The sequence below is a fragment of the Poecile atricapillus genome, chromosome 2 (genome assembly GCF_030490865.1).
Source record: "Poecile atricapillus isolate bPoeAtr1 chromosome 2, bPoeAtr1.hap1, whole genome shotgun sequence".
Lineage (NCBI taxonomy): Eukaryota > Metazoa > Chordata > Aves > Passeriformes > Paridae > Poecile > Poecile atricapillus.
In genome coordinates, this window is record NC_081250.1 from 92,876,899 (window position 1) to 92,900,299 (window position 23,401).

General features: G+C 38.4%; 1 protein-coding gene across 4 annotated transcripts in view; it reads right to left on the reverse strand.

Moving 5' to 3' along the window:
• The window catches only part of LOC131575278 (uncharacterized), a 28,248-nt gene extending 6,050 nt beyond the window's left edge, over positions 1 to 22,198 (reverse strand). The window contains exons 1-11 of one of the 4 annotated variants that reach the window (XM_058830475.1): positions 22,170 to 22,198; positions 21,873 to 21,948; positions 20,795 to 20,863; positions 15,750 to 15,783; positions 8,905 to 8,955; positions 6,968 to 7,045; positions 4,013 to 4,149; positions 3,333 to 3,452; positions 2,756 to 2,786; positions 844 to 865; positions 286 to 310 (exon numbers count right to left, since the gene is read on the reverse strand). In XM_058830475.1, the coding sequence (XP_058686458.1) occupies positions 286 to 310; positions 844 to 865; positions 2,756 to 2,786; positions 3,333 to 3,452; positions 4,013 to 4,149; positions 6,968 to 7,045; positions 8,905 to 8,955; positions 15,750 to 15,783; positions 20,795 to 20,863; positions 21,873 to 21,948; positions 22,170 to 22,186 (660 nt within the window). In that variant the 5' untranslated portion in view covers positions 22,187 to 22,198. Of the gene's footprint in view, positions 1 to 285; positions 311 to 843; positions 866 to 2,755; positions 2,787 to 3,332; positions 3,453 to 4,012; positions 4,150 to 6,967; positions 7,046 to 8,904; positions 8,956 to 15,749; positions 15,784 to 18,109; positions 18,192 to 20,794; positions 20,864 to 21,872; positions 21,949 to 22,028 lie in introns of those variants that run through there. The other 3 variants (XM_058830476.1, XM_058830477.1, XM_058830478.1) reach the window with 3 other exon arrangements.
• Positions 22,199 to 23,401: the final 1,203 nt, after the last annotated feature.

A 23,401-nucleotide genomic window follows, 5' to 3' on the forward strand; every position in this document is an offset into this window, starting at 1 on the left:
TGGGAGACCTGGCCTGGATACACTGGCTCTGAGACTCTCAGTGGCTTTGAGTAGGATTTATGAGAGCTAAGGTGAATGTATTGCTGTATTTGCCCTCTGCTGTGGCAAATACAAAACTCTAACTCATTAGCTCAATTCCTTCTGCAACAATATTAATAAAATAGTAAATGAAGCCAAAGAGTAAGCATTTTCCAGAAAAATGAAAAATGAGCATAAAGAAACGGCTACAACATGAGACACTTGTGGGTATGTGAACACTTGTGTGGAGTTACTACCTCTACATACCTCATGCTTATAATCATCTTCCCACCTTAAAAGAAAGAAATTAGCAGCATTAAGATGTATTCTAAAAATTACTAAACATTAGGTTTACTCATAGTATCTAGAACCAAAATATTTCAGTTTCCAAATTTATATCACTTAACAATATAGGATATCTTTCTCTAAGAAATAACAGTGTTTTAAATATGCTGTAAAGGTCCTTATTCTGACTGACTCTCAAAGAGGCCAGTAGTACAGATGAACTTATTTACAAATCAACTAAAGGAGATGACTAAAATAATGGTCAGTTGCGTTTTTTTCTTCCTATATAAAAACTTTTTTATAAAATTTATTCAGCCAATGGTATTCCACATAGAAAGGAAGCAGCTTGAAATTCCAATTGCAATTACTTTTTGAGTGCAGTATTTCAAAACCCATAGCTACTATTTCCTCACAGACAAAAAGGAACAATTTACAGAAGAGGGATAAGTACAGTGGAAAGACAATAAAAATATTTTCTCATATGTCATATTTTCAACAGAAAAATAGATTTTGATCCTCCTGTGTGGGTAGTACTCTCACCTTGCTTTCTTCTTCGATGGGGCTAGAAAATAAAAAATATTTATTAGCAACATCACAAGGTTTGCACTGTATTACTGCAACAGACATTAGACAAACAGAACAGTTAATGGCCATGAAGTGTCTGCAGTTTCCATAAAGGGCAGGATTCAGCAGCAGATGGCACACGCAGCCATCTTAGAAACCAACAGGCATCCTTGATGAAAAGTCTGTGGGAGACCTGAGGCTTTGCAGGGTACCCTGCAGCACCTGTGTTCAGGTAGCTGAATCCAACACAAGTCTGTATGGAATAAACTGAGGTGGGCCTGTCTCCTCCATGAAAAAAAGTTACAAGGTCTGCATGTGGGCTTTTTCTGAGTAAATACCAGTGAACACAAAAGCTACAAATACAATAGCTAAGTTTCCAACCAGAAGTTATGAGGGTTGGAATGTCTGATCATCTCATCTCTATCAGTGTATACACATGAGGAGGGAGGGAGGGCTCAGCAAAAGAAGACAGTCTAAAACAGGAACTACGCTTCAGAGAACTAGCTACTGGATGGTACTTATCACTGTTCACTTATCACTTACCACTGATAAGTACTTATCACTTATCACTGTTTAAAAACAGACTGGATATGGCTCTCGGTGCCATGTTCTAGTTGTGGTGTTATGCATGGGTTGGACTCAATGATCTTGGAGGTCTCTTCCAACCTAGTCATTCTGTTGAATTCTGTTGTTGAATTATCACTTCTTAAGCATTTATCAACACAGGTGTTCCAGGATAAGCAACAGGACATGTAGTAATTCTCAGGAAATGTGACAATATTGGCCCTACAAGACTGAAACACCAGGCTGAAAGACTTGTGCCATCATGTTAACCAGCTCCCATTAACATGGTTAACACATGGTGATGAAACTGTTAGTGTCCATTTTGGAACTTGCACACTAGTACATGTCACCAAATGGCCTTTCTTATTTATATCCTCAAACTCTCACAGTCAGAAGGGAATTTTGAAATTTGCCAATATGATCTACTCTGCAGTCACACAGCTGCTAACCCAGTAACCATGATTTTTCTTCTAAATAACCAGAGGGATTTTATTTTGGAATTCACTTGATGTTGACATTACCTAACCTGAGCAAACCTCTGTATTGAAAGGCGCAACACTTTTGCAGGTAACTTCCCTCTTGTCCATATTTCTAGAGTTTCATATCCTGTAGGACTGGGTGGGATCACTCTTTTTCATGTTCCAGATTGATATTTGACCACGTCTTCCACTTGTACAGAAACCTACTGACTTATGTCAGTTTACTCTGAACTGAGAATTACTGAGCTAATTACCAGGTCACATTCCCTCTTCTTAATAAGATGCACTGAGATCAAAAAGATTTACTGCCACCTTGTTTTGCAGACCAACATTCAAAAGTACAAGCCACAGAGGCCACCAATGAGCAACCAAAAAAAACAGCCATACTGTACGAGGGAGGATGCTGTGTTTATGTTTGTGAGTTTGGTTTCCATCGCTTGTTCCAATGGATTTGTTAAAGAATGGTAAATTTCCACTTTCACCAGTGATTCAGCATGTAAGTCTTTTGATAGCAGGAATGAGGGAGGACACTTTATCAGCTTATTCTGAGAAAGCCATCAAGCACCATTTTTCCACTTTTTTACTTTCCTTGATGAGCAAATTACTGCAGTTATCATAAACACCTCCAGAACCAAGAAGGTAAAAAACATCTAAGGAAGACTGGAAGTCTGACAATTTCCTTCTTTCATCACTTTAAAATCACAAAAAACCTCTAAAAACACTTTGTGGTACTACAAGTTAAATGTTTTATATCAGTCAAACCCTTTGAGTTCAACTACTAAGTCAAATTAAGCCAAATATCAATTATTTCAAATCTACTACATTCAAGAAATTCACAGACTTACATGAGGTAGCTGGTCTTGTGTAACCTTCAATCTAAAAATAGAAAAAGTTTCATATTAGAATTCTTCTGACTAAAATTCCGTAATGACAGTCTCTACTGCAACTGCCTTTAAGAAAAGAACAAGTACTTTTATTTGTGCCAATGTAATTAAATTTAATTGAATTAAATTAAATTCCTCACACACAGATAAAAACTGTAAATATAAATGAAACTTGAGAGAAAATTTGCTTATATTTGAGAAAATTTAACTTGCAAAAATTAAAAATTATTGAAGTTAAAGTAATAAAATTTCTGAATCACTGAATTCAGACTGAACAATTTTCAATTTAAAACACCTAAAACCTTAAAAATATAAAGCTTTGACTTTTTTCAGATGAATTTCAATACTACTGTTTTTTTCCCCAGATTTTTCAGGGCAACCTAAAGGTAAGCCTTAGTTCAACTCACTACTACACCTCCTAGAAACACACAGAAATTTAACAAGGTTTGCCAGCAGTACTTTTAAAACTTATTCTATCAAATATAAATGAACTGATAAAAGACACATTAACAGATACTTGACATTTACTTCCAATTACCTTATACATTTTTAATCCTTCACTTTTCTCTAGCTCTCCTGCTATCCGTTTGAGAAACGAGACTTTGCATTCTTTTGCATCTGTTGGTTTTCTCCTCATTTTATCTGGAAATTCTTTAGACTGTAAACAAAACCAGCTTGAAAAGGTTAATATCAAAGTTTATCACAATATTAGAAAATTTACACATTTCACCTTCTGGACAAGCTTCCAAAAGACTCAAGCATTGACTTGAATATTATCAGTTAATTTCTTTTCTGCAACATATCTAATCAAATTTTAGAATTACTAAAGGGGTCTTCAAAATAAAAAATGGATACCATGCAAAGCTTGCTATCAAAAGGAAACAACACCCTCTGTACCAAATCCAGCAATGCTATGGACATGTTGGGGAATAAAAAAGAATCACATTGTTTTTGGAACCTCATCCTGAAAGTAATCTAAACACTTAGGAACAGACTTTGGGGCTGAAATAGACAAGCAGCCCTGGACTGTACTGCCTCAATAGCTCACAGCATCAGAGTTCTTCATGTTGGTCTGACCCAGGGAGAGTCAACTACACCAGTGTTGAAAATTTATTATATAGGAGTTTAAACTTCAAACGATCTAATTATTTAGGGGAAAAAAAATAAAAGGGGAGTATCATAAAGAAACTGTGATCAAAATGCACCGAAATTACTCACAATGTATTCTCTTCTGTGTTTATATCCACTAAGATGTTCTATCATAGGTGCCACTTCTGTATTACATCCACACAGCCTGCACTCATAACGTGGCTCTCTTCTTCCTTCAAATCTGATTTCAACCACATGTTCTAAACCTGTAAAAGCAAGAGTTACAAATATCTCTATTTTACTATAGCCTACTGAAACAAATGCATTCCTTTTAATGCTGCTCATTAAATTTGAAATTAATCTATGAAATTATTCAATTTTCAGAATTTGGCACTCCTTCAGGATCACTTCAATGCTTCTTTGGACTTACTACTCACATCAGCTAAATTTATCTCTTTCTAATGTCTTATTCTGAAAGGACATACGCCATCTATGGCAGATTTCCAAGCCCACCAAAAATATTTCATGCACCTTTACTCCTGTCTAGGATATTTTTTCAAGAAACTAAGAAAGAAAATGAGAATAAGAGATGCCTACAAATGTCTAGATTTAAAAACTGCATCTTAGTCAAACATAATTTGGACAGTATCCAAGTAAAAGGAAAGACATTAATCATTTCACAAAACTGAATCTTTCATAGTCTGAAAATGTTCCATAAACCCTTAAGAATTACAAAAATGAAAATGGGATTTTTCTTCATTTTTCCTAGAAATTACTGAGACAATCCCTTAAAAGTATTCAGAAATCTTCAAATTTGAGGTTTCTTAATCTAGCATGAAAAGTTTTATTCTGAAATGTTTATATAATAAATTTAAAAGCAGTTTAAAACAAATAGGAAAATCTTGCAGATGTTTTCCTTATGTCATAATTTCCAGCACTGTATTTGTGATGGGTTGATCCCAGCCAGCAGCCAAGAACCACACAGCTGCTTGCTCACTCACATGCACACCCCTCAGCAGGGTGGGGAGAACACAGAAAGAACAAAAGAAACGAAACTCACGGACTTAAAGCCAGTTTAACAAGTTAAGGAAAGAGGGGTAAAAAAAACCCAAACCAACCAACATGCAAAAACCCATAGATCACTTCCCCACAAGCAGACCAATGTCCACCCAGTCTCTGAACAGCCACCTTGGAAGTCAAACCCTGGTTCTCCCCATTTTTTCTTTCTTTACCACAGTAGTGATTACTGAGCATAACACTACGTGGTACAGAATATCCTTTGTGCCAGTTTGGGTCACCTCCCAGTTTCTTGTCCACCCCCAGCTTACTCAAGGGTTAAGAACCCAGAGTAACAAAACAGTCTTGATGCAGGTGCACTGCCCAGCAACAGGAAAAAGCACTAGGGTGTGATCAAAACTGCTTGTCACAAATCCAAAACATACAGGCTGCTATGAAGAAATTCAACTCTATCTCAGACCTGCTACAGTATCATACTGCTAAATCTTAACTCTGAAAATAAACTATCACCAAATGAACTGTAAGTGTTCTTGCAACTGAAGAGTTTTCTATTACAAATGCTTATAGTAAAGTATTAATATAAAAAAGCCTAGCAATTTATTATGTGGAGTTACTACAAGACAATGCACTAAACAGAGAAATTTTCTGCTAATATTAGGAAACTTGCTACTTAGGCTTTCATCAGAGAACCTAGGCCATCATGACACACTTGGAATATGAAAGCCACTGACAAGTAGCCTTGCTTCTCTCCTAAGGGTTGCCTAATCTAGTTAGAAAGCAAGCATTTAAAATTAATCTCACTACTTCAAGTATAGCCAAAGACAGTGAGGAAAAATATCTCACTAAATAGAAACATCTGTATATCCCACCAGATAGAAAGCCACAAAGAACCACAGCTGATGACAAGTCACCAGTGACATAAAGTCCAGTTGGAGGCCAGAAGGCAGCAGTGCACCCCAGGGGTCAGTACGGGGTCCAGTCCTGCTCAAAACCTTCATTAATGATCTGGATGATGATGCAGAGCATAACCTCAGCAAGGCTGATGATGACATAACTGGGAAGGGATGCCTGATACACCGCAGGGTTGTGCTGCCATGCAGAGGGACCCTGAGTGGCTGGAGCTGGGCTGACAGGAAGCTCAGGCAGATCAGCAAGGGGAAGTGCCAAGTCCAGCATCCAGAGAAGAACAAGCCCAGGCACCAGACCGTGCTGGGGGCTGGCTAGCCAGGAAGCACAATGGCAGGAAAAGACCTAGTGGACACCAAGCTGAAGATGAGCCAGCAAAGGCTGATGGTATCCTGGGCTACACAAGGAGGAATGCTGACAGCAGGCTCCAGTCAGCCATTCCTGGAGTGCTGTGTCAAGTTCTGGAATGCCCAGTACAAGAGACATGGGAATAAGAAGGGCCATGAAAATTACAAAGGTACTAGAGCATCTCTCCCATGAGAAAAGCTGAGAAAGCTGGAACTGTTCAGCCTGAAGAGGAGAAGGCCCAGAGGGGATCTCATCACTGTGTGTAAATATTTGAGGTGAGGGTGCAAAGAGGGATCTGTTTTCAGTGGTGCCTAGTGGAGGACAAGAGTCAATGGCACAACTGAAGCAGAAGATACTGTTTGAACATCAGGAAACACACTCTGGCTGAGAGGGTGACTGAGCATTGGAACAGATTTCCCTAAGAGACTAGTTTTTCACCTTGGAGATATTCAAAAGCCATCTAGACTTGGTCCCAGACAACCTCCTCTGTGACTTGAGCAGGAGTTAAAATCAGCATAGGCCCCTTCCAACCTCAACTATTCTGTGATCCGGAAAAAGCTTCTTTATTTAGATTGCTCCTTCAAGAACAAGTTAACAGTTAAGGAGGCCTTTATAATACCCATTTGTAATTTATAATTATATTTATAATACCCCTTTATAATAAACTAAAATTTAAATGGTATGAGATAGGTAATTTATTAAATACATTTACAGAAAATTAAACAGTAACTAAAATCCCACCTTTTATTTCAAAAGAAAACCATTTGGTAACAAATTCAAAGGCATACAATTTATAAGACAAAAAAAACATACCAATTAGAGGTTCTTCTCTTCTGGGATCATTCATAAAATCCTTCAGATAGGTTACGTACCCTGTGAATTTTCTCTTCACTGAAGTAAACAATACACACATAAAGAAATATTACACATTACATAGTTTAGACAATGTCTATGATCTTCAAGAAATTTCTAATGAGGGACAAAATTCATGCCCACTCTGAGATGCAAAAGGAAAACAGGCAAGACCTCAGTCCCCCAGAGAAAAAGTCCAACGCTTTGTCTTCCATAACAATTTTATATACAAGGATTTAATGTCTTCAAGGAAAGAACCAAATAAGCAAAACAAGACTTCTAACACAATTCAGTTTACTGAGGAAAGATATCAAGTTCACGTTCATAGCATGTCCCAGACAGGTCTCATGAAAAAAAGAAAAGCCACCAACCTCCTTCTCCCCTTGGAACCCTAATACTCATACAGCATTCTGGGACTGCTTGTTTGGAGTTTGAAGTTCAAAAACTATACTGCCTTAAGGCTAACAAAGAGCACAATCTTCACTAATATAGCAAATACCCAAAGGCTGCATAGACACATTCGGTATATTCTTGAGTCTGAACTAGCAGTGTTTATCAGGCTCTATCTTGCTCCTCACTGAGTTTTAATAGCCTGTTTTTTGCTCTGCCTGAAACAATTCTAAAGCATTCCTGCTCAGCTTAGAACACCAGTACAGTTCAGCTAAATATACCTGCAAAACAATCTCAAAGAGGCATTAAGTATATTCAAATGTTGGACATTATAAAAGACCATGTTGAAGTGTTAAAATACATATATTTAATCTGCAAAAAAAAGTGCAGAACTAGAATTTATCTACCTAATTACATAAAACTGACCAATTAATTACGTAAGAGTAATTAACACTGCTAGTTTCTTCAAATTGGAGCAAAGAAGTAGAAATACCACAAACACTGAACTGTATTCTTTTACACTAGGATGTCAGGTTATGGCTAAAGAAACCCCAACCACAACTTCACAAGAAGAGGGAATTCATTATTCATTCTTAAATATTCATTCCATTAGAAATATGCCTGTGCTGCCATCAAGTTGAACTCCATAACTGCACACAAGGATAAACTTCACTAAGTTGCACCATTTAGATGAAAAACCTCTTGCAATTTAACAGTGCTACAAAATACCTCGTGGGACACTTCCTACCACAACAACGTGTCCCGTTCCAACCAAAAGTTCACAGTCCTCTTAAAATCCTTCTATGTTTTGGTTGGGGATTTTGTTGCCTGAAGTGACATGCAGCAGTAGCACGTGACAGAGTTAACAGGTAACAAGTTGATGCCATGAAATTCATCTCCATAGACAGACTTATCAACACTTAAGTGCGTGCATCTGTGTGCCTGTGCAGCAGCTCAGTGTGAGCTGGCTACTCCCAAGCTGACAGACAAAGGCATGTAATCTTTCGGAAAGATGCACACAGAAAAAAGTTAAAGGTCTCGTCAAGGTAAGAGCCATCTTCTTCTTGTTTCCTAACACACAACTAAATATTCTTGTCTTAGTAGCATCTTAATAGCAAACAACCCGTGCTGGTCTTGGTTTATATGCTTTTGGTTTGTCATACTTTCACTGTATGCTGAGCATGCTGCAATTTTTTTTATTGAAAACTTCACCAATTAAAAAAATACTAGCTAGGTTCACTACAATATTGACAGATTATCATGAAGACAGCAACTATGTCTCAAGTTTGAAAGTCTTTCTGTAAAAAAACTTGTATCTTCATATTCTTCTAAGATCTTTTATTACATAAATTAACCAGTGCACAAAAGAAAAGCAATGGTTCAAATGTCTGGCATCTTGCATTGCTTCTTTTTAGACCATAATCAAAACACCTGCTTCAGTCACCACTGAAATAAAACCAGCGATTTCAAGGTTGCATCTGAAAAAGGTATCATTTATATTCAGCTACCTTGTCTGAGCACTCGATACTTCATCGGAACTTGGATAAGAGCAGAAGAACCTAGGATAAAAGTTTGACAGTCAGATTACTTCTCATTTGCTTTTAGTAAATACTTAGTAGATCATTGAAACATGTTACAAAATTGAACAGTTATCTTCATTTTGCAGTTTAATACAGGCTAAGTTTTCCATCTTGATAGGTTTTTTTTAACTTCATTGCTCTATCTCCCATTTCACTTCCCCATCAACACAAAATACCAAGCACACAGATGTCACAGAAACCCAGAATATTAAATTCTTATTTGATTTTTAAGTGCTTTTCATACTGGATACTTATTTCATTATTCAGTATCATGCTTGACAATAAATCTCTCAACAAAAGCTTCTGGTCTAAATATTCAGAGCCTAAACACAATCCCAGACACAATTAATATAGTCATTAAACTACATCTTCTTTTACATAGGGGTCCGTATCTCTTCCTAATCACTCACAGCTTGAAAGTGGATATTAAGATGTTCACTTACACTCCTGCTAGAATTTCTCCCTTGCCCCTCTCTACCTCAAATCCATAGACACACACAAACCACTTTAATGTGCTTTAATGACCTTGTCAATATTTTGTAAGTCACAGCATTCAAGATTAAAATAAACTGATATACTAATACTCATTTGATGGAAAAAGTGAAAGTTACATTATTAATTATTTGCACACATAATTCCTAATTTAGAAGTAAAAAAGGTTTCTAGAGTCACAGCAAACACAACATGGTGCATAATTTTTCTTCCTGTTTCTGCATAAGACAGGGAGTTGAGAGGTAAGTATCAAAGCTGTAAATCAAATCAAGTCTACAAACATTTTGGAAACAACTCTGCAATATTAACATAAGGAAGGAGTATGGGAAAGTATATCTCCCTTGATTTCTTAAAAAAAATTATGCATCTTTTTCAGTTAAAAGCTTCAAAGTATCTAGTAGCAAGAAGATTCCCAGGCATTCTGCAAGTACAACAATTACTTAATGTCAGAACTGTTCAATTAGTGTCTGAAGCTCAAGTTGAGATTCCAGGTCCAGCATATGCAGACAACACAGCCAAACACTATATGATACGAACTGGTGTACGTGAAAAAGTGCTTTATTTAGTTTACTTCTAGGAACAAAGTGAATTTACAGAGAATTGCACCAGAAGCAGTTCACAGCACATTCTACCTTAACATGGTTAGAGATTACAAATATAGTCAAGCTAAAAATCAAGTTGTAGCTGATGCTATCATGAAAGGGGGATTGATTTTTTTTTTTTTTTTTAATAAGAAAAAGCATTAAGTAAAGATCATTGCTGCCCACAGAAATTGAACAAAGCGGTTTTGGTCTTGAAGACTCTCCCCCATTCAGCAACAGCAACTTTCCAGGCTACCATTTAATTCACGCTTACTAGCCACATGACTTTGCAATGTTATGAATAATATATTTCTTAAGCATCTCAAAACCAAACCAAAATAGGATTTTCTCTAAAACATACCAGACTGAATGAGCTGAAAATCACCTGGTTTCAAGGGGAAACAATCAACAAAGCAGCCTCCTTGTGTTCAGTAAGCAGCAGAATCCCCTGAAGAGCAAATTCTAGGGCCCACAATGATGCACCTCCAACCAGGTTACTGATGTTGGCATTCATAAAATACCCTCAGAAAATTCACAGGCAACAGTAATTTTGGGGATACAACCAATGCCACAGCTTCAACTGAGCAGGACCTTGGGAACACTGAGATAGTTGAGGCAGCTCACTGCAGAATATCTTATCCCCCACTATCCAGGACTTGTAAGGAAGAGTACTATCATCCTTGTTCAGTTCAAGGAGGATGTAGAGAAAGCAGAGGGGGCCCAGCAAAATGGCTAGCACAACAAACAACCCAAGGCAAATAACTTTTGAGCACAGGTTTGGGAGCTGGACTGTCTAAAGGGCACTAAGAGGAGATAAAGTAGCATGGAAACCTGAACAGCAGCTACAAAATGTCCAGCTTTGTGAGATGTGACAAAAGTATTAAAAAGTAGGAGCCAGAAATAGTTGCTTCAGGTGCAAAGATTAGATATTAGGATAAAATTCCTTTTCAAGCAGAGAAGCAACTACAGACTGATTAAACACAGGTAGCACACCCTCGGCCTGTGAAGATGTTCAAGAATTCAGCAATCTAGTGATGACCCAGCACTGTCTGTAGTCCTGCTTCAACCAGGAAGCTAGGAAATCACCTAATCAGTCTCAGGAAATCTCTTCCACCTAATTATTTTATTCAGTAAGAGCTATTTTCCAAATACTAGCTATGTATGTATATGAACAAACAAACAAAAAAAACCAACAACTTCCCAAAAAACCCTTTCCTTTCGATATTCAATTACGAAGTGCTGAACATATAAAAGGTAGAGAACAAATGAACATCTGTATATGTATTTGTAATGCACAAACATTCCTAATGACTGTCAGAAATGTAACAGCCCTGTTTCAAAACAAAAGGGAGTTTCAAAACAAAACTGTCAGTTCAGCTACTCAGCATCAACAAGGATGTCCCAAGCTCAATGCCACAGGTTCCCTTTTGAGTACAAAAGGGAAGGGCACAAAGACGCCAGATTCCACCATGTCGAAGAACTCCGCAAGAGAAAAGCATTAAGGTTGTCGGAAGAGTGCTCCATCCTATATTTCTATTATTATGGCTTCTGAAACATTTTCTCTTCTACTCTGTAAGTCAGAATAGAACTTCCAGGCTTTTCCTTTGAAGACTTAGCAGTAGTTATGCACGCAAAAACACATCCTTATCCATGTTTAATGGACACTGAGCATAGAGGGACATGTTAAAACATATCAATTTCTTAAAATATTAAGCTGAAATGCTGATCAGGATACTGGTAAGGTTATCATTGATCAACACAAGGCAGAATCCACAACATTTGTGCCTTCACTGGAGGAAGAACTTGTCATCAGTGCTGTTTAATAACTGCAGCTTATTTTCAGACTGGGTTCCTCTCCTTGACTCCATGTTTTACAGAACAACCATAATGAAGCTTTCTTTACTCATTGTGCCATTTAAAGGTTTAATTTGAAGGATACAGATGCAGATAGATAGATCCAGCAGCTAAGAACATGCAACATCCCTTTTTACACTTTTCATTTGTATTGCCGTAAGAGCAGGACAAGCTACCTCTGCATCATACTGTAATGCAAGAAAAATTCCACAGGCTGTACAAAAAAAAATGGCATTAATCCACTCCTCTCTGCCATATTCATTTCACCAATAAAGCAAGGCAGCCCATCAGGGGCTTTAATAGGGCTCATACTCTGCATTTTGCCTCTTGTCTGAGGCATGAGTTTACTAAGAGTAGTAAACCACTGTATTTTGCTACTGCCGAGTAAATGTTTGCCTACGTGCATATTGGCATTGCCTCATCATTTAATGCCTCTTGCTCAAAGCAAAAAGCTTTCAAAACTTTTCTATTTTGGCCAATAGACCCCAAGAAGAATAAAAAAAAAAAGCAATGTTCATTGCACTCTGCACATGGGCAACTGCCTTAAAAAAGAGCTGAAAGAAGTATTCCATCTGTCCAATTATATCACTGTACAAAGTAATCATACAACTGAAATTTATGTACTCAGGTGTGTTTTGACTTAAAACTCTTAGTAAAGTCTCAGAATTTTGGCATCTTCTATTTCCACATCTTCCATTACGTTGCTGTCCTCTGAACTGCTGAAGAGGGAAAAAAAAAAAATCCAATTCTGTCATTACCACAAAAATAGCTTGGGGATAGTTTTGCCATATGGAAACTCACATGGTAATGTGATGAAGAAAGATGCCTTTCTTACAGGAAGTGGAACTCATCCAAAAACAAACATCTGCAATCAGATGCATTTCCTCACTTAACTGACTTCAAAGCCAACATGATTGTACAGTCACACAGGTTACATGCACTCACCACTTGCGGATCATCAACTAACTTTTGATGGGTTCAGAAAGGATACACGGCATATCCCAATTAGAAACAATCCAAATACTTTGTCTTTTTAAATTTTGGTTTACAAATGGCAGATGTTTGGTTTACAAGGGAGGTGTTCTCCCTACTGACTTAAGATTTTTTTTTAATTCTGCAGCAAGGAAGAAAATGCAGATGTTGGTGTAAAACATTCTGAATATGTCTGCCTCATCCTCTGAAGTACCTGTTCCTTCTTAGACAATGTACATTTCAGATACTCGTCAGATATCCTACCAAATTATTTCCAAGAAAGCTCATCCTTCACTTTCACAATATTTTTTTCCTGGTTCTTTGAACTCCAGCTCTGTGAACACGCTGTCACATTTCAATCTCACTAGAACATTTGATAGCATGAACATTAGAACAAGATTGCAGATCCAGCAACAATAACAAAATCATCTCATTAATCTATATACTGAAATAAAATTAGATTCATACTTTACACAGTGCCTCTAATTTAAGAATATATGTACTTTCCATGTTCAGTCACAAAACTTTACTACTGAATTTAGTAATTTTTTTTCATGCTTCTTTCATAGGTTTACAAACAGTAAAAAAACAAAATCAGCTACTTAAAAAGAAAAAATAAAGGCTAGACAAATTCATGATTTATTCTTTTGTATCAGTGACAGAGCACAATGAATTGACTGGATCTGCTGGAACTTGAAAGAGAATTATTTATATAATTGGTAATAAGCCCTGAGGAGAGTTCAAGAATTCCTACATACATTTTGACTATATAATTCTACGTTACAGTTCCTAACTTCTGAAAAGCTACTTAAGAAAAAAGTTTTTCTACTTGTGAAAAACCCAAAGCAACACAACTGAAACACACAAATAAATTTAATCAGGCCAAATTTCAGCCTTTTGGACAAGTAAATCCTACCAGTGCCTTGAAGAATCTTCAGTGAAGATTCTTGATCTTCAGTGAAGCAGAATGCAACAGATAGAGTAGAATAAAGGAGACAACAATAGTATTCATAATTTTTTATTGGAACTAAGTTTGATTGCTTCAAAATGATTGCCAAGGCAGAGAACTTTCTGAATAAAAGCACATCTTGCAATGCTTCTGACATGTGGTACCCTGTGATGTTGGCACTCTTCCAGAAGTTACAGGTAACTTGCTTACCAAAGCTTCTAGATTCTTCACTTTAATAATCCAATATTTTGACTTCTTGTTCTGCAGGATACATCCCAGTTGAAAGATTCCAAGTCATGACATTTCCAAAGATAGTGTTTGTAGCATGCACACATTCTTAGCCCATGGAATAAGTCTTTATTCTCCATGGAACACAAAGACTGTAGTACATACAGCATTGTTCTCTAAAGCCATAGGTCTTCACAACAGGCTCCTGCACTGCACCACTCTTTTCACAGTCTTGCTGTCACAACTTCTGTCATCTTATGCAAGTCACACTTTCTGCCACATGCATACCACACATTATTCCTCCAAAACCAGATTTTAAGACCTCTTCACTTAATGAGTATTACTTTTAACAATAATTTCTGACATGAAATTCAAAGAAATCTGTAGAAAGTGTCTTCCAGTAAAAGCCCTTGACTAGAGCCACACAAATCTGTTCTTGTTGCTGAGGTGTAAATACAATTCTGCAGTGCTTGAATCCATTGGACTTTGAGAAGACTTGAAAGTTTTTGCAACTCTTCAAATTCTGTCAGATCTTCATTACAATGTAGCAGTCATGGCTGCCGAGGCAAAAACTTGTAACTCTTCTCACACTTGAATAATGCACCTTGCACTACCTCTCTGAGCAGTAGAAAACCTTGAGAGCAGCTACTGAAGCCCAGTGTCATAGAAAAGGGCCTCTAACCAGTGTTTTCCCAGGCCTCTCTTGTGTGTTGATTCTTTAGGGTCCAGAAAGTGGTGAGCTCAGCCTGTAGTACTTCCCTCAGTACAGGACTGACACTGTCACTCTTCCCTGTGCAGATGTGTATTTTCAGGCACCTTTGATCAACTTGGTTCAAAAAGGCTGAGAGGTTCAAAAGACACTGGGGAACAGATGATAAAGGTGGAATGTAAGCCTTGCTTCCTGGGAGAACAGGCTAAGATGATAAAGTAGAAGTGAAAGGATTGTTTCTTGTGTGACTGACCGCATAATCATTTTGGATTTTAATAATCTCATTGATTTTTATCAGTATTCCCACATCTGCTCATGCCTCTGCTTTCTGTATGTCATACGAAGCTCTACAACAAGATTTTCATTTCCACTGTGATGTAGGTATACCCCACATTTTCAATGTTTCACCACAATTCTTACTTTCATTGACATATGACAGTCTGGATTCACATTCTCAGTTTCTGGGGGAAAAGACACCCCAAAAAACAAATTCACCTTGTGTACATCTTTGCTACTCCAAGTCCACTACAATAAAGAGAGGCAGAACATTCCTGTCATGCAGCCAAGCAGCTTCAGCACTGGTAGAGCTGCATCTGCAACAGTGCTGTGTTAGCCTGCTGATTTAGCTTCTCAGCATTCTGCCTGAAGCTCAGCAGTGAGTGCATCAAGCTGACAGACAAGTGGGAGACAGTTTAGCCTGGGAAGGTGAGAAACTAAAACACTGACTATACATCTCGCCACTAGACAGATATATAAATATTTGTATGTGAAAAGGCATAACTAAGGTTTCATACTCTAAAACAATTATTTGCTCAGCAGTTCACTAGACAGATATCTCAGAAGAATGTTCAGCATATAAAGAGAAACACAGTTACAGACATATAAATCAGAAAATGAAAATACCTGAACTATTAGAAAAGCAACAAAACAGTAAATCCCCAAGCAATATCTATCCTATGAGGCTGGAAGAAAAAAGTATTATACTTACTATAGAAATTCCTGCGTCTCAGGGCTTTCTCTTGCTTTAATTATGAAGATGCAAGTCATCCCAAAATAAAATAAGAAAAAGAAATTAATGTGCTGCATCATTCAAAGGAAAAATCCAGCACTTCCAGAGAAGCCTTTGCAGATTAATTGCATTACAGGCCAAAGTTTCCTTTGTCAAATAGGAAAAATTAGAGCCTTTATAATTTTCTGCAAAAGCTGGAAGTACTGACAAAACTGTACTTACAGTTAACACAAGCTTACTTTCAAGAAAGCCCTGTTATTTAATATAGTTTCAAGAAATTATTATGGCTTGAAACAAAACATCTGAAGGATGTCAGGAAAACCTAAAGTACAATTACAGCTCCTAAGTTTTCAGAAGGTGTAGTTCCAACAAAATAAATAAGGAAAAAATAACAAAAATAAGGAAAAAAAAAAATCTCACCCCAAAGGGAAAAGCTACCTAAAAGCAGCTCACCCACAATTTTGAGTGGATTTGGTTAAACCTTAGGGCTAGCTGAATCTCAGGAAAGGTCATTCATACCATGAAGAGCAGGAAAAGTGTCTTTCACTGGCTGAATTCAGAACAGATGATTGCTTCTTGGCAGAAACTAAAGAAAAGAGGAACTTAAACTCCCACTTAATAGTCAAAGCAATCCTGACTAATTTTGAAAATTTTCTGTCAAGTAAACACAAACTTGTCATTTCCAAGAATGGAACAATAAGTGTGATCATTCTACCACTACAGCAGCTGTCTGTCCAGAGCAGTCCATGGAGTTAAGTGCTGTATCTTCAATATTCAGCGGCATGAAAGAGATGCTGGACATGGGTGTGAAAATTCAATAGGAAGCAAGACTGATACAATAGTTAATTGTCAAGAAGCCAAGTAGCTATACTTCCTTGGCATTTACAATATAAGGGAAGTTACTTAAGTTACTTCAGTCCTGGTATTGCCACTGGCAGTGGATGGTTTTGTATAAATGCAGCAGGATTTCATAAGCTTAGAAATACAGACACAGTGCTCCTTGCAGTTATGCTGCTCCAAGTGCTTTTGTTACTCGTTCTCCAGTGTTACAACAAACAGCTGCTAATACCAGGATCTTCAGACAAGCGCAGAAAACTTAGCAACTGTGAGCTGCTGCTCAAAAATAATTTCTTCCTAACTATTCAGACAATCAACTTTGCACCTGGGTTACTGCCTTTGTTAATATTAGAAATTCAGTTTCACAACTGAAGCTAAAAGTTCCATTTTACTTATGTTCCCTGCTACTAGATCAGGAATTAAGATTCTCACACATTAGGTAAGAAAGTTATTCTCTGTTCTGGTTCAGGGATTGCAACAGCTGTTTTTGAGCTAAGCCTGTGAAAAGTTAGAGTAACTTTTGGCAAAGTGTCTAACTTTGAGAAGCCAAAACTCAAAAACTACTGGTTTTAAGAGTTCAAAACTTCCGTGCACATTGTAATCTGTACGAACTACTGCATAAAGTAGTTGTCCACACAATTCAAGTTCACAGATTATCAAACAGAACAGTTACAAGTGCATAGTTAAGTATTACAAGAACATAATTTCTCTTAAGCATACACAATCTTGAAATAGATCAGATGTACAAGGATATGCATGAAAATTCTACTTATTTTAATTCTTCAAGCTCATAATAAGCAAATCAAATTTTGGGGTTTTGTTTGTCTTCCATTTTTTTCCCCTCAAAAGGAAAACTCCATAATTTAAGTTTCTCTGGATCATGAAGATATGCTGCAGAACACAACAGCATGCTTTTTGAGACCAAATATAAACAATCCAACAGCAAGGTAATTTTCCTGGAATGCTAACATAACTAGTTACAAGTATCAACACAATATGTCTGACTGAAATATTTAAACAGCAATGGCTGATTTTACTGCCACAAAAAAGGACAGAAAAGTTGCCTACACATCAGATATTTCAACCACAGGTTCTGATGCACAACAATCAGGGTACGAGGCAGAAGAAATAAGAACACTGAAATGGTGAAGACAAAGACTAACAGCTCTCTTCACAGATTTGAACACTCCTTGTTTCTAATGAGCCTGTAGAGCCTTGAATACAAATTTTTCTCCTTTTGAGACATGGCAGGCATTTCTACCTATCTAACTCCAGATTTGAAGGGAGGGCAAGGAAAAGTGAATCTTTGATAGAACCAGAACAGTCTTCATCTGTGTTCCACAGTTCACAAAATAGGCAATGCTCTTCTGCTGATAGCATACCTGCAAAGGCTGATCAAAATACATGGAAAAAATATGTGCCACTCTAGGATTTCCTTTCTAGCAAACTGAGCTATAAAATTAATGCATATTTACAAAAACAGAATAAATTATATCACATACCATCATATTCCAGGTATATACACAGCAGGTGTATTTTATCTGGGGACCATTGTCCCAAAAAACCTAGATTTTTTTTCCTCAGCTGTGGAAAAAAAAACAAAAGGGCCAAACAAACACCTCTTTCATGCATTATATCCTCTACTACTCTCACAGGCCTGGTTAAATTAAAAGGACTAGTAAACTTATATAAATGTTGTTTTCTAAACATTTTATCATAATGGCTAAAACTAATATTCACCTGTTTTTCAGAGTACCCAATACCAGCCAACTCCAATTTTAAGAGCCATGAATTATACACACATCTATGAATACTTTGGCTAATTTGCTTTTTATAACTCCCCTTCACATTAATACCTGTTCTGCAATGAGGCCACAAAACCCCATCATTGTGCAACCATACACAGGTCACACAGCACTCAATGCACAAGATACACACAGCATTGTATTGTGATCATCCCAGACACACAATCTTTTGGTCATCAGCACCTTTTTGACAAGGGTCTGGTCATATGAACTAACAGCACTAGAAAAAATTATGCAGAAACAACCTAGATAAATATCTTATGTACCTATTAAAATCCAGAACAACCAAACTACCCAGGTGGAAAAATAGAAAAAAAAAAAAAAGAGATAGAATAGCCATGTACACTGAAATTCAACTGAAGTATTCCTACAAATCTGTCAGATAGCCAAGCTTTACTACTGCAGCTATTAAAAAAAAAAAAATTACTTTGAATAGCTATAGGAAACACAGGCCAATGAAATGAGAATAATTTTATATATGTAGCATTTGTTTCTTCAAGTTCTCTTAATGACTGTCTTGATGAAGGACTTCTTCCTGCATTTTTGAAATAACTTCTAGTGGCAGACAAGCACAGAGTATCTGTGCCATTTTAAAAACAAATGGGCAACTGTTAGGAAAAAGGCAATCTGACTGAAGTCATAAAAAATGCCTAATAGATTGGTCAGGCTAGTACTGTGGTTTAGGAAGAGAACTACTGCCTTCTCTCCATTTTGTTGTTGTCAGGACATCCTTTGGTATTATTTTGAACAGGAACTCCTCCAGTAAGGAACAACTAAAAGCTATTCACTACCTACATCTACCCTGCATTAAAAATAAACACAGGCTCAGGATTTTTATAGTTATTCCAAACCTAGTGGTACAAAACCCTGAAATCAATCTATGAGTCCTCACCTTTTTCCACCAAAGCACACAATAGATTTCATAATTTAAAGAAAGGAACAGAAGATTACTGAAAAGAATGATAATGTGAGCTTGGAGAGTTATTCCTATAGCAATGCATCTGTGTGACTGACCACAACTACACACACCAGATTTCACACCTAACAAAAATTCTGTTTTCAACCTGTCCTACTCTTGCTTGCTATCAGCTCAAAGACTTCACTGACACAAGCAACTTTGACAGATTTATCTGCCAAGACAAAAAAAATTTAAATTTGTCCCAGCATACATCCAAACATGAAACAGAAGGAAAACTATATGTAGATTTTCTAATAAAATATATGCTGGGTTTCCTACTTTTTAAGGGAAAATCAGCAATACTTAGATTGCTAAGAAAGTTAGCTAAAAAAACAAAAAAAGAAACAACCACAAAAGCAAAGCAATTCTTTGCATCAGCAGGAATGTTTGGCAGGACATGAAAAATACAACTGTACACTTCTACTCGATCAACAGGGAACAAGAAGACTCAATCCTGTGAGGGAAAAAAAGGGGCTGGAGAAAGTAGAGCCACTGACTCAAATAAGAATCAATGCTATTAAAGTGATCAGCAAACAGGTAACAGAATACTATTAATGTCTCAATAGCAAAGAGGTGGGGAGATGCCCCTCATTTCCAAAAAAAAAAAAAAAAAAAAAAGAAGAGGGCACATCAACACTTGAGAAAGGCAGCTTTGCTGTTATCTCTAATGTTCCAGGAAGAATAAAATGTCATTAAGAAAACATCAGAGCAGGCTCTTCAGTGCCACAACAATACAATCTGATGGCACCAAAGTAGTACAGACAACTGAGTTATGTCTCACCTTTACAGACTAAGGATGTGGCAGAATTTTAAATAATCATCAGCCAAGCAACAGCCAAAGGATCAATCACACAGCATTTGTAAATGCCTCATCTCTAAATATACCCTCACAGAACGGTGCCTAATTATTTAATGCCTTTGCTTGTTTTGTGCTTAAAACAGGGAGCTGTTATTAAGATGCTTCAAACTGAACTATCAAGTGTCAGACTTGATAGTTAAATCTACGTAACTCCTTCGGGAAATCAGAACTGGAGTTACTATCGAAGTAAAGCTCATTTTATTCAAAGTACAGGTGAGTTATGTAGACCTGGAAGACAGAACAGTACTTTTACCAACTATATCCAAAAACAGAAAGGTGAATTCTTTCACCACCTGTGGCCCCTGTGTAATTCAAATGTTAATTTCACAATTAGCACACATTTACTTTTAGGTACAGCTGATGTTTCAAGTTACATGGTGCACAAAGCAGAGTTGTGAGATTCCCACCTCATCTTTTTCTTGGGATAATTCAAGCAAATTATTGTTACAAACCTACCAATAAATCAGATAAGCACTTGAGGCCGTGTGAAATCAAGTAGTGAATTTGCAAGAGTCCCGGATTTATGATTAAATCTGCATATTCATTTAATATGGAAAAAGTTTACCTTTCTATGCTTTGAACCACGATAGTGTGACTGAAGACTTATAGCACACATACACGAAATTTTACAAACCTGAAAGAGAAAAATTGAAGGCACATCTTCAGTTATGCTACAAACATTCTGCCGCTGGTGAATCATAAATGTGAAAAACATCTGTTCCTACAGTGTAATAGTGTAATTCTCAAGGTCCTCTTTGGCTCAAACAGTACAGTTTGCATGACTTTTAGGAGAACAGCTTACCACTAAAATGTCCAGAAATAGTATGCAAACCTGTTCAAACAACACTTAAACACATGTTTAAATAAATCAGGTGGTAAGAAGTTTTTAAGAGCCTCCCCCTTCTGTGCTACCAGCACTTTCTGAATTCCTAGTTTTCTAAAGTTCTCCAAGCTGGAAAGTCAGCAGAAAGGGACGATCGTGCAGTGACTAGAAAGGAACAGAGGCAAAATTACGCTCTAGAATAACTGCAACTCCGTTCATTGTTAATTCAAACCTACGTTAAAGGGATCAGAAAAACAATGGAGGAAGACACACGCATTTCATCAAGATCCACAGACACGCAGATACCATTGCAATAATTAACAGAAGCCAATACAGACGTACAAATATTTCTTAACAGTTAGCTTCTAAAAAAGCAACGACTAGTACATGCTAATATTGTCTGTTTCCTTTACATACTGTCTTGTCATATATGACAAGATACGCTGTCGCAGGAACTTGAATAAGCCAGAAAAACATTCAGTGCTACAAAACCACTACAGGAATGGCAAATGTAATGCCTTCTGACACGGAGTTGCAGCTTTTAGAGAAAAATGAGCCTTGGCGACCGCCGATCAGAAATACTCAGCAGAGACTGGAAAGGCTGCAATTACGAACCATTCACCGCACCCGTGACTGCTCAGGAACAACCCGAATTCACCGAATCCGGAGAGCAGCAGCTCTTCCAGGGACATCACTCCCCGCATTCATTCCAGCCCCCCTCGCTCCCAGGGCTGCCCGGCACGCCTGGCTCAGCTCCCCAGTCCCCACACGCCTTCCACCGCCTGCCCGGCCTGAAAACCCTCCGAAGACACACACTCACTTCGCAGTAAAAATGTTTTTCCCCAGGCTCCGCGTTGCCATTTTCTGCCTTAACTTCCTCAGGCACGACGTTCATCCTGCACGGCCGGGAAAGAAAAATTAAAAAATAAAAACAAAAATAAAACCAACTCTTGCTCACGCGGTGCTTTACAGCGACCTGGCGGGAGCGGGGGCCACGCCTCGGGCGGACGACCCGGGTTATTATTTTGCTATTTAAGCGCTATTGTTTTATTTTATGGCTCAATCCACATCTTCCACCGTCGGCGCAGCCTCAGACCATCCGGGAGCTCGCGCCCACTTCGCCCCCCACAGCATTCGTCACTTCCGGCACTGCCGCAGCCGCGCCCCCAGGCCGGCGGCCATTGGCGGGCAGCCGCTCGCCTCGGCCAATGGAGAGCCAGAATCGCTCCGCTCTCCCGGCAGCAGGCCACGCCCACTGGCTCAGGCCACGCCCCCGGGCCCGGCCTGGCTGCCCCGGGCCGAGGGAAGAGGCCGGGAGCGGGCCAGGATGGATAGTGGCCGGGTCGGGAGGAACCCCGCGAGGAGGTCAAGGGGAGCATGCTGGGACCAGTTGAGGCCAAGAGAGGATACTGTAACCAGTCCAGGCCAGGGAGGGTGCCTGGACCTGTTTAGGATGGACACTGGGAGCAGCTCAGGCTGGGGGTGGGTACTGGTACCAATCCAGAGCAAATACTGGGAAGGGGGCAGGGAGGACAGATGCTGGAACAAGTCCAGAGGGGACACTGGAACCAGTTGAGGCCAGGGAGTGCTGGGCCCAGTACGGGGAAAGGACAAGAACACACGCAGCACCAGCAGCAGCTTTAATTTAAATGCAAACGTTTTATTTGAAAATGTCTCAGCTTTATGCTTCTGCCTGGTAATAAATGTAAAATATAATTTAAGAAGTATGCTTGAAAGTTCCTTCTAAAAGCAGGCTGAGGAGACAGTACAAAACACAACAGAAAAATGTGCCAGTTTTAAACAACATCAAATCCACAGGTCACTGCCTGGTTTGAATCAGCCACAATATCTTTTACAGGTATATTAGTGACATACCGTGACACCTGTGATACTCCTATGCACGCAGCAGCACAGCCAGTGCTGCTGGTTGGGTTACACATTACCAAAGGTGATCCTACAGGATTCCCTGGGTTGCCTTCCCCAGGGCTGGAGCTGCACCTGTCTGCTGTTTCATCTCCCCACATGGGCAGCGTTCGTGCCTCAGTCACATGCCCCAGTGCAGGCATTACCTGCATCATGTAGAACATTTTCAAATAGTGGTGGAAATACACCCTCCCCAAAAAAAAAAGTTTTGGGGAATCATGGACTGCCAGATACTACCAAATACATACTACCAGATACCAGTTCTACCAAAACTGTTGGTAGAACTCCATGCGCCTATTTGTTCATCATAGAACCATAGAATGGTTTGGGTTGGAAGGGATCTTAAAGGTTATCCAGTTCCAATCCCCCTGCCATGGGCAGGGACACCTTCCACTACAACAGATTGCTAAGAGCTAGTCTTGTCCT